Source organism: Mustela putorius, unplaced genomic scaffold (genome assembly GCF_011764305.1).
Source record: "Mustela putorius furo isolate JIRA1106 unplaced genomic scaffold, ASM1176430v1.1 tig00003834_pilon_pilon_pilon, whole genome shotgun sequence".
NCBI lineage: Eukaryota > Metazoa > Chordata > Mammalia > Carnivora > Mustelidae > Mustela > Mustela putorius.
Window position 1 is genome coordinate 84,115,079 of NW_025421987.1, and position 12,042 is coordinate 84,127,120.

The window sequence follows — 12,042 nt, forward strand, 5'->3', positions numbered from 1 at the left end:
TAGTTTAAGTCCAGAAAAATCACACTTTCCATATATGATACATAGTATTCAGTAGCTATAACCAAACGTTACCAATATCCCAAGCCACTCATCTATAAGAGTCCTGGTAAGATTACCAATCTGAAGTCAAAGTGGGAAGAAAAATCAATTCAACTAATAAGACTACCCATTCCTAGAGAAGATTTTCACCTAAGGGCAAAGTTCTGCAGGAAAACCAGACTAAGAATCTACGTAGAAGTTAGAAATCCTCTTCTCTTCTACCTGTACAGAGAGGTAGTATATGATTAGTGTAGACTCTCAAACCAGACTGGCAGGATTTTAATCCCACCTATGCCTCTTAATTGCTGTGTGACTTTGGGAAAATTACTTAATCTCTGTGTGCTTCAATTTCCTCATCTATAAACAGGGTATGAGGTTACACGAATTAATTCAGGTTAAACTCTTAGAACTGTACCTAGCACACAGTAAGGGCTCCTTTCAAGTTCATGAAGGAAAGAATACTCCAGAGAAAAAGAATTTATGCAAATGATAGAATAATCATAACCAGAAAACTAGCAGCTAACATTTGAGCTCCTACTGTGTGCCAGCACTACACTAGATATTTAATTATTAACAATCATGCAAGGTGGTTATCACTGATTCCACTTTACCAATGAGAAAACCCAGCCTTAGAGCTCAATTTATCTAGAGATAGACTTAAACAAAAAGTAGCAGAGCTAGGAGAGAAACCCTGGTGCCTGGCTTCAGGGCATGCAGTCTTCCCATTTATTCCGTATTGTCATCAAGTGAAAGAGAAAACAGAAAGGGCAAAAGTGCAACCACTGACTAATTATGTGTGAACTGGAGGGAGGAGGGGAATTGTGAGCAATATTTCACCTATTTTTACAGAAAAGTTAAGTGATCAATTGACCTTTCCCCAATCTCATGTAAACAATCTGCATTCTGACTAATAACTGCCCATTAAGCATTCCCTCACAACCTAAATAAAAGGCTAATTTAGGGATGGAACTTCCTTTTTAGGGTTTTTGGGAGGAAGAGGTGGGGAGAGGAAGGAGATGGGTCATTTTTTAAGAAAAGTAATTCAACAGGAAGAAATATGTGTTTATTGTCATGTCATCGTCTATTTTTAGAGCTGTCCACAATCTATATCTTTAAATGTAGAGATGGAAAACTGCAGGGTACTCAGTCAGTATTTCCTTCTCCAATGAGAAGGCTTGAAACCCAGAGAAAATACTAACACGTGTAGGTTTGCCCCCAAAATATAAACAAACATGTACAATTTCAAATATTAAGCAAAACAAAAACAGTATTATTTTAAATTATAATCTGCAGTTTAGAATAATTATTTATGGTTAGGCCTGTGCCTCTTACCATTCTTCCATAAACTTCCTGTACTTACAATGACCAACTCTTCTTTAAGATGTGTCGTACTAACACTAAATTGAATGTGCAATTATACAATTATTGTTGTCAATGATGTTTTATATAATAGCAACTCATCTGAAAAAAAAAATACTACAGAAAGTATACTTGTAAGATTCAAACTGGTTTTGTATGTTTCTCAGTTTTGTTTGGTTCAGTATGATCTTCCTCATAGGTTTTAAAAAAGTATCCCAGGGTACCTGGTTGGCTCAATCAGTAGAGCAGGAGACTCTTGACCTCAGGGTTGTGAGTTCAAGCCCCACGGTGGGTATGGTACCTACTTAAAAATTTTTTAAAAGTGTTTTTAATATACTAAAAAAAGTATTCTGTTGACAGAAATTTAAAGGATTTTCTTCTCCTCACCCTAAGAATTACTAGATATCCAAAAGATAACTTCCACTGTAAACAGAATATAATGTTTTGATTTCAGACTGTTCTATTAAAAAGTTATTTTTACTAAATCCTGATTATCTATAATAGAACAGAAATAACCTCCTTAAAATACTTCTGTTAGCCATCATATTTCAACTGGCTCCCCCAAACTAATTTTTGAACTTCTAACAATCAGTCAAGGTAGCTAATTTAAACTTGCTTCTCCTCTCCATAAACATCTTCTCTAAAGAAATCTAGAATTAACAAAAAGATTACTCAGGCGAAAACAAAACAAAAAGAATTAAATGAGATTTTAAGAGGTTTCATAGTTAAATAACTTATAATGATGACTAATATTCAAGAGTCATGTGATACTTATTTCATATATAAATGATCCTTAAAAATTGAAATCTCCTAATTCTAAGATCTGGATCTATTCAAATCCTAATTCTAAAAATTTTAGAATCCTATGAATAATAAATAAGCACTCTAAAAGTTTACTGAAATGAAAATATCCTAATATAACAAAGATATGGGCCATGAACTTCAGCAATTTATCTCTGCTGCAGAACACCACGTTGTGTTGCAGGATTCACAGGTATAACGCAAAAGAATTCTTTAGAAAAGAACTCTTTAAAAGTAAATCTCTCTTAAAATTTTACAATGCAAACAAGCAGCCTAATCACCATTCGTAATTGGGTACTAATTACACAAAAGGGATTCAACACAGTAATGAAAATGCTTTAGTGGCATTTTTCTCTGCTGTTTTTGCTTTTTCTTAGGTGGGGTATGTACACCTAAAATGACGAGGTAAACTAGTAAACTAGTCAGCAGGTTATTCAAGAGCTTATTTGTGTCCACAAAGCAACTGAATCCTATCTGGAACTATTTCTCTTCATCAAATGTCATGGCTCATACAGCTCATACACCTTGAACAGCACACGCTGAAATTCAAAAAGGAGGTTTCTCACAGATTTTCATTATGCTTGACCCAACCTATAAGACCATAATGGAAACAGCAACTTGACTCAATGAGCTCGGCTTTTTTTAAGCTTAAAACAAAACAAACCACCACCACCAGGAGAGTTTATTTTACTTTCAACTTTTTTACTGTATGTACCGAGAGAGTTTAAAGTTTTTCAGTTACTTAAATGTTTACATCAGATCATTTCATTTGATACAGAAACAACTAGGTCACTAGGAAATATGATAACAAAGAAACAAGAGTGAAACTAATAAAAAATTCCACACCTATACTGAAAGAGCATTTGCTGGGTTTAAAAAAAAAAAAAAGGTGTGTGGGGGGGGAGATGGGGACGTAGATAAAGTGTGCTAATCAGAGACCAGGCTTCTAAGTCATGCTCTGCCACATACTAGCTCTTTAACCCTGGTCAAATCATTTAGAACTGCTAAATCCCCATTCCCAGATATGTTAAAAGGACTTAGCAATACCCATGTCAAGACTGAAGATTAATAAGAGTTGTAAATTGCCTGACTAGCAGACAGTATGTTCTCAATAAATGTTAATGTCCTTCCTTCTCTTCAGAGGCCCAACTTTCTGCATATAGCTACTAAACTATGTACAAACGACTAGAACATATTCAAAAGCAATACATGGAAGAGGTTTTGTTGTTTTTATTAATTAGCATGGTTAGGTAAACTCAATGTTCAACTAGTTTTTAATGAATACTAGAGAGTCATCTTAAACAGAATTGAAAACCCTATACACAGAAGTTGCAAGGTAAAGAAAATTATACTAAGGGTTTTGTTGTTTTTAAAAACTGCTTTAAAAATTACTGCCTACAGGGACACCTAGGTGGCTCAGTGGGCTAAGCCTCTGCCTTCGGCTCAGGTCCTGATCTCAGGGTCCTGGGATAGAGCCCTGCATCGGACTCTCTGCTCGGCAGAGACCCTGCTTTGCCCCCACCTACCCCCGCCTGCCTCTGCCTACTTGCACTCTCTCTGTCAAATAAATAAATAATCTTTAAAAAAAAATTATTGCCTATAATATTGTAACTGGACTCTATAAGAGAAGAGAAGAATCTATCATACCACTCAGAATCCTTCAGTGGCTTCCCATTTCTCTTGGAGTAAAAACCCAGTATCCTTACAATGCCCACCCATACCCACCCATCTCTACTCCTTACCACTCAGATCTCATCGGCTCTAATGCCCAAATACCCGTTGCCGCCATACAGTGCTCCAGCCACACTGGTCTTACTACATTTCTGCATGGCTTAATGCTTCATCTCCTAGTCTGCTCAAAATTCACCTCATCATTGATGCAGACACCATTCTGCAAACCCACTACCACTGTGTCCCCACCCTTTTCCCAATACCCCTCCTTAACACTGTTTTCTCCCACAGCAGTTAATACCTTCTAACATAGTATAAGAAAAATATATACTATGTTTATTTGTGTCTCCCTACTAAAATGTAGCCCTCACAAGAGGAGGGATTTTCATTTTTTCTGTAAAACACAAAAAATACACACATACACACACACATATTCCCAATGCCCAGAACAATGCTTGACACAAAGTGTTTAATAAATAATTGCTGAAATGAATTAAGGCCCTCCTTTAATTTACTTGTGGATATGCAAAAGAATGTGAAATAAGTTCTAAAAAGACAAACTTAAACAGGACTACCTTCATTTGGACTTAAACTCTATATTTGCTGAAGGTACGAACTTAAATTTCTAAGTCCACATTTTTTAAAAAGCCATTAAAAGCATTATAATTAACATCATTAGTCATCCATTTGACATATTCATTAATAACACATGGGTTTTCCTCTTACAAGAACACTATAATTTAATATCAAATCCAATTTTCAACAATTTTTCTAGATTCCATCTGAGTTAAGATAACATGTACCACAAATATTGGCAGAAATAGTAAATCAGGAGAAAAAGTTTCAGTTCTGCAACAGTTTTGCAAATTTGAACCTCAAAACCTCCTTGATCCTCAATTTCTTCTTCTGTAAAAGGGAAGAGGAATAAAACAGATGATCCTGGAACCATTTCTGGTCTAAAAATCCTATGCCATGAATATAAAAATTTAGTAGGTTACCTGGCACACACTTTTTACACTAGATGAAATTAAGAATCAAAATTTTTATCTGAATAGAACTTTAGAAATCATCAAATTCGATCCTGTCATCTTACAAATAAGAAAACAACCCAGAAATGCTGAATACTTTTTAAAAGATTTTCAGGAATAACAGAATATTGTCTAGTTTTGAAATTATTTTTGGTCTATGTATGTGTCAGGTAGGGCTAACTGAACATTTTTTACACAAAATATTTCAGATATCCTATCATTTACCCTGGAATTAACAATAACATGTCTTCTAGAAATAGGCTGAGTTACACATACTGAGAAATACCAGCCCAAAAATTTTGTCAAGAAACAATTTTAATTTATGATGAGAAACTTAACTAGAAAAATCTATGGCCTAACTTCTATTAGAGTGCATGGTGACTGAGTTTCTAAACTAACAAGAGCATACCAAGACAATTCTAGTGACATGATCTGAGTTCAGCCACAGAAAGTGTTTTAAATTAGTGATATGTTGCCACTACGGGTATCATTAGATGAGTTATGGCTAAGTTCCAAAACTAGCTAATGTAATATTAACAAAAGGACAGAAGCTTACAAGCTCCAATCCAAGCTGAACTCTTGCATGAACCACATTAATCCTGAATTCCTGAGCAGGTGATGAGCATTATCAAGAGCCAGTTAGAGGATGCTTCTGATTTACAGACTATTATAAACAGAGCACATTACAGTGCTCTCACAGAGTGTTTACCAGGGAATTATATTTCATTACTTCAAACTTCCTACTTATCTACATGCCAAGAGCCTAAAAAAACTCCAGGAGTAATGTCTATGACCCTCAAAATACTTTAAAATTTAGAAAATGTTTAGATGCCCTCGTAGATCTTTGAACACAGCAATGTCAATCCAAAGATTAACCTGTACTTTATGGCAGGTTTTCTTACAAATACAAATGTTAAATTTTCACGAAACTTACCATGGAATGTATGACAAACCAAACCACATATCCATAAGTGACACCGAAATTCTGCCAAGTTAGAGGCTGGAGCTAGATAAGTGTTATTCAGCAGAAATAAGCCCAACTAAAAACAAAGATACTGGGACAATCCCTTAACACAGACACACACATATACCGTCCTCAAAGAGGTCTTTATGTTCCCCATGAGCAAAAGGACAACAATATCATTTTTACTGTCTATTCATACAGTAACCTGCATGGAATTCAACTCATGCTCAAACTATAATGCAAACATCACTTCTGGAAAAAAGAGAACCCAAGAGAGTCAGGTACAAGATTACCAAAATGTAAACAGATAACTTGATTACTACTTTTTCAAGCTCCTAAGAAGACTGTTGTTGGGGGGGGAGGGGTCCCCCAAAGAAAAAGAAGAGGCGAATAACTTGACAAACTGTTTTTTAAAAATCACAAATGGTCTTTAACTGGCATAATAAAGCAATTACTCCTCCCATCCCAAGCAAATTAAACATGTGCTCAAAAGGTAGCAAGTCTGTTTCTCCTAATTTTATAAAATGAGAACAGGTTGCACTTCCGTACTCCCTGCCCCCCCCCCCCCGCCCCGGCCAAGTCCCCCAAGCTCAGCGGTTTCCCATGTTCTGAGCGGAGAGGCGACTATAACCTCCACCAACTGGCCAGTTAAACTCTCATTTTCCAAAAGCATGGGACGCATCAAGAGGTGATGGAGAAAGGAAAAGGGCTAATACCCCACCCCAAGCGAAACAGCCTGGAGACTTGAGGGGTGTTGGAACCGGAGCGGAGGAGGGAGAGGAGCACCGGGAAAGTCTTTCCTTCTCGCCGGCGGGGCGGAGGGGGAAGCCCCGGCTCCGGGGCGGGGGGAGGCTCCTCACCCGGAACCCCGGACCCCGGTCCCGGGCCAGACACAATGGAGCCGGCGAGGGGGCCCGGCAGGGGCAGGGCCGTTGCCCCATCCCCTCCCCCAGCCCCAACGCCTCCTCCCCTCGCGCCGGGTTGGGCGAGGGGCACCGAGGGCCGCGCCCCGCGCCCCAAACTCCCCGGGGCTCCCGACTAGGCCCAGCTCCGCTCCGCCTCCTCGGCTCTCGCGTAGCGGCGGCGCCCGGGCGGGAAGGGGCGAAGGAGGAAGGGAGAGGAGGGAAGGAGAGCCCCGCCGAGGAGCGGACGGAGGCCGCGGGCCGAGGCTCGGGGCGGCGGGGTCGCCACGGGGCGGAGGGCGGCGGGGCGGGGGTGCGCAGCTGCGCCGGCCCCCAGCCGGCGGGGCGGGCGGCCGGGCGGCCGCAGTGCCTCACCATGTTGGTGTCCTCCAGGCCTCTCCCCTCCTCCTCCGGCTCCGCAGCGAATGGACGGCGGCGGCGGCGGCGGCTCCTCTCACGGGCTTGCCGGGCTCCCGCTCATGCGCAGTGCGGGGCGGCCCCAGCGCGGCCCGAGGAGGCAGCCCCGGGCCTCGGGGAGGCGGAGGGACTGGGGCGGGCGGCCGGCACCCCGCGTGGGGCTTCCCCTGGGCGCGGGGTCCCCCAGGGCGGGGGGCGCGGGCGGGGGAGGAAGGGGGGCGACGCACGCCCCTCCACGCGCTGACATCCTCCCGTCGCGCCGGTCGGTCTCCGGCGGGGTGGGGGCCGGGGGACACCCACCTCCGCTTCCTACGCGCTCCTTCCGCCGGAGGACGGTGCCGGCTGTGTCTAGACCGTTTCGAGGAGGGGACGAGTGGTGGCCAATAACCTGAGCAGCCGAGGGAGATTGGAAGGGATAGGACCGAGGCGCTAGATCCATCCCAAGCCACCCCTCCCCATCAATAAAAAAAAAAAGAAAAGAAAAGTGAAAACACTTCCACCCTGTGTTTCCATCTTGGCCCCCCGGGTGCAATATCTGGACTGCATCAGGTCCCCTGTGTGGACATACCAGAGGAGACCTTAGTCTAGCCACGTGGGATCCATAATGTCCTTCAGCCTGGCACAGTTTCTTCCCAGACCTAAATGTCCACTGGGAGACCAGTGTGGTGGCCTTGGAGTTCTTGGCCAGGAGTCCTGAGGGGTCAAGGCCCAGCGCATCCAAAAATTGCAGTATCAACACCTACTATTTGCTCTAAATATCCTTAGGTCAACCTTACTAGGATAAGTTTTGGGAAGTACTGTGGAATTTTTTTTTTTTTTTTTTGGCTGATGGTTGACGTCACGCCAGGTGCACCCTACAGGCTTGATCTATTCTTGGTTCTAAGTCCAGTGAGGCTGAGGATACCAGGATTCTGAGCTAGGGTTCAGTTGGACAGGAATGTGCTTACAGGGAGTTCAAAACAGTTTGGAGTATGGTCCTTATCCTTAAGAAATTGACTAACCAGTTGGACAGATGAGACACTTACCTACAGGAAGGAAATAAGAAAACAGATAATGAAGCAAACCTAATCAGAAAAATCACATGTAAGACTGAGCCAAGAGTTTGGATGTGTTCCAGAACAGAACCAACTTTAATCAACCTCTTAACCACTATCCTCACCAACACCTTTTACCCTCCAACATGGGCATAAGCTACCAGATCAACCCTGTAACTTCAGGGCTTTGAAGTTTTTATCAAAGCCACAGAACTTCTTTGGCAACTCCCCAGGGCCCCTTAACACTTCCTGGAGCCAGCCATATATCAGGAGTTTCCAGACCTCTACTAAGACAGATCTTTGGCCACCACAGCCCCTTGCTAGGTTTTGGGTAAACAGCTCCTTGAGGGCAGGACAGATCTGCTTTGTGTAGCCAGCCTGAAGCTGGCCCACATCCCTGGAGGTTCTCCAGGAATTCCCCCAGAGTTGACCTGAAATATGAACTAACATCTAGGGTCTTAATGAAAAGGATTCACTGTATCTCTTTCTCCACAGTGTTATATTTAACCAAGGTAGTAACTCACAGGTTTTCTTAAACTCTTTTTCTAATTGCCAGATCCAAAGTACATTTCTCAGTTCTCATTCTACTTGACCTCTCTCCTGCATCTGAACACTTCCTCCTTGAATTTCCTCTCCATCATTTTCCATGATTCCACTTTCTTCTACATTTTCCTCCTTCTTCTATGAATACTCTCCTTTGCTGGCTCGGCTTTCTTTGGCTCTGAAATGGTCCTGAACCATCAGTGAATCTCCTCCTGTATACAGCGTGCACCGTGTTACACTCACATTTCCACAATGTCAGCTGCTACCTTGATCTTGAGGAGTACTGAATCTTGACTTCCAGCTCCTAAGTGGCAGGCCTAAACACTAATTTGGTCCCATCACCATCACAGGCCCATCAATTTTGACAAATCCCAAACCTTATCCCAAGCCTGCTTTTCCTCCAGCCTTTTTACCACATCACCCAAACTAGAAGTCCAAGAGTCATGCACAATTCCTTCTACCTCAACCCCTTAATCTAATCGTCACCAGGTCTTATCAGTTTTAACTTTGACTCTCCACCCTACCCTCCATCCCCCAGCAGAGCCTTGATCATATCTCTTCTCATCAGTCACCTCCTAACTAATCTGGCCTTTACTCATTCCCCATTGCTCCAGACGTATCTTTCTATAATACAAACCCAAATTTGTTCCTTAAAATTCTCTACAGGCCCCATAAACACGAGTCTCATGGGTGTGGCATATGAGGTTCTCTCGCCATAATCTGTCCACCAACCTTGTCATTTCCCCCCACCTTCCACACAAATACACCTCAAATTTCAGTTTTGATAAGCCAAGCCTGCAGTACTCAGTTACGTCTCCTTGCTTTCTTTCCTCCTGCTATCCCTGTATTGAAGCTGATACTGTTTGAGAGCTTTCCATGTGCCATGCACTGTTCTGAGCCCATGGCACACACTAACTTACAAAATCCTCACTTCAGCCCTATGAACTGTGCCCAGTGATTATGCCCATTCTACAGAGGAAGAAACAGAAGCACAGAAAGGTTAAGTAACATGCCTAAGTTTCCTTGGCTGCTAAGCCGTAGAGCTGGGATTTTTAAACCCATGTAGTCTGGCTGCAGACGATTCTTTTAACCACCGCACTGTATTTCCAACCAAGACCTCATACTCAATTCAAAGACCATCTTCTCTGCGGTTATCTCCTGACCTCATTCATTCCTGGATTCCAGCAGTTAGGCATTGTTTTTCTTTCTGCACTTGTGATACCTCGTATATGCTTCTATTACACTCAGGACATCGTGACATCACAGGATAATCATCTGCCTGCATGACCACGTCCCCTGCCAGACTGTGTACTCCTCCAGGTCAGAGACCTTGCTGCACACATCTTGGAGTTTTCAGTGTCAAAGCAAGTATCTGACATATATGACATAGAATGTGCTGCATGATAATAGATGGGAGATATCTGATGTCTGCCGATTTGCCTTAAGACTATGCCTATGTTTGTTATTGTAAAGGAATGTCTGTCCTCTTTGGCAGATGTATGTTACACCATATGGTCAGATGGTAAATGTAGTAGCAACTGTACCCATTACAGCGCTTACAAGCTACAGAACTGAATGTGAAATGGAGAATTATCACTCAGTCATCGTTATTGAGAGAAACATATTTGTTAAAATTGTCCCGATTATTTTTGAAATGGAAAAGTCCCGAAGATAAAGCACAGATTACAATATGTGATCAACTGAGGAATATTCCTTAACATGTTCACGATACTTTTTTGTCATGAGGTTTCAGATATTTAAGTTAAGACTTTGAGGGGTTTTTTTAAGAGCAGAATTTTCAAAGATTATTTCCTAAGTGACAATCTCAACACAAAATAAGAAATAAGGTGGAACCATCCAGCTGAAATCCACTATTCTCATTCCTTCTGTATCTATAGACACACACATCTCTATATATAATATATGTGTGTGTATATACACACAGAGAAAGTACATGTATACATATATATATTCACTGTGCATTATAGCTACATGGACACATTAATATAGAGTATTTATAGATAGTGTAACTTTTCAAGGTAAAACATGCAACTATTTGAAAATGCATATTGCCTTGGATGCTTAAAAATTCATGTCAAGATAAATATAATCTCTGATAAAATTGTTACAGTTCTGTTTAAAGAAACCAAGGATTCCATACTTTTAAAATCTGTCTTGTAGCAAAGGGAAAGAGCAAAAGTAATCTGAAGAGACAGATTGCTAACATTTCGGGTAGTTCATCTAGCTAAAATTAAGCCTGCAGGGGAACCATGTATACATAGTTACAGTTCAAAGGCACTAGTCTGGGATCCACAGCCACCACCCTCCCACACTTCACTTGGGTGGACTTGATTTTGCCCAACATTTACATAAATGTGCTTATTGAATTCAAGCCCGCCTAGTTATAAATACATAGGAGTAAATGAGACTGACCAATGCAACCTATTTTAGTTTGAGTAAAACGTGGCATTTCAGTCTTATTGATCCAGAATGATAATATTTTAAAGGGTGAAGCAGACAGGACAAGGCCACAGGGGCAGGGACAGGCCTTAGTGCAGTTGCAAGGAATCTAATGTGAGAGCCAGAGCCCCAAATTAATGCCTAACTCACCAGAGTAGGGGAAGAAATTGAAGCCTTTTGGCTCTCCTTTCCCTAGTAAGAATGAATAGTGTGACCTGAAGAAATGAATGACTGCCTGGGACTCTTTCCCCCTGCATTCTGAACTATTTGAATAGGAATCCTTAATTGGGACAAAAGGATAAACCTTAAGGAATCCTTAGAAGAATGAGCACCATTGTCCTCTTCACACAAAAGAGCAAAGAGAAGGGTCTCCTCTAAACAGGAAAAGGGAGTATTCACCAGAACCAGTCTGTCACCTCAAGGTACATGTGGATCTGTTGATTTTAGCTGCTCCACACTCATGGTAGAGGAATGGCCTTGCAGGGTCAGCTGAGACTGGAGGCCCAGCAATGGGAAACCATCTGAGACCATCACTGATGATGTCACAATGTCCCACTATCCCCAGGTGTCAATCCTGGACCTCCCCGCCCAGTCCCGCTTGACCCCTCCCACATGAGACTTCAGCTCAGGCTATGTGTCTGTTTTAGACAGCCCTGGTCAGCTGCAGAGAGTAAATTCATTGAAATTGTGAAAGCTGAAATAGTTCTACAGGTAGTACAGTTGATAGCCCTCCAGAATCCAGAGTGTTTGTCCCTGGATGCTTTGGGTATCTTCACTAAGGCATTTGCCACTGATGATGACAGAGAAAATGCCAGTATTAAATC

At 41.9% G+C, this 12,042-nt stretch overlaps 1 protein-coding gene across 6 annotated transcripts in view; it reads right to left on the reverse strand.

Annotated features, from left to right (window-relative positions):
- Window positions 1-11,735, reverse strand: part of DCUN1D1 (defective in cullin neddylation 1 domain containing 1) — a 36,806-nt gene extending 25,071 nt beyond the window's left edge. The window contains exon 1 of one of the 6 annotated variants that reach the window (XM_004745080.3): window positions 11,635-11,735. In XM_004745080.3, the coding sequence (XP_004745137.1) occupies window positions 11,635-11,646 (12 nt within the window). In that variant the 5' untranslated portion in view covers window positions 11,647-11,735. Of the gene's footprint in view, window positions 1-5,832; window positions 5,855-6,722; window positions 6,745-7,139; window positions 7,405-7,481; window positions 7,502-11,617 lie in introns of those variants that run through there. The other 5 variants (XM_004745081.3, XM_004745082.3, XM_045088662.1 and 2 more) reach the window with 5 other exon arrangements.
- Between the last annotated feature and the right edge of the window lie 307 nt (window positions 11,736-12,042).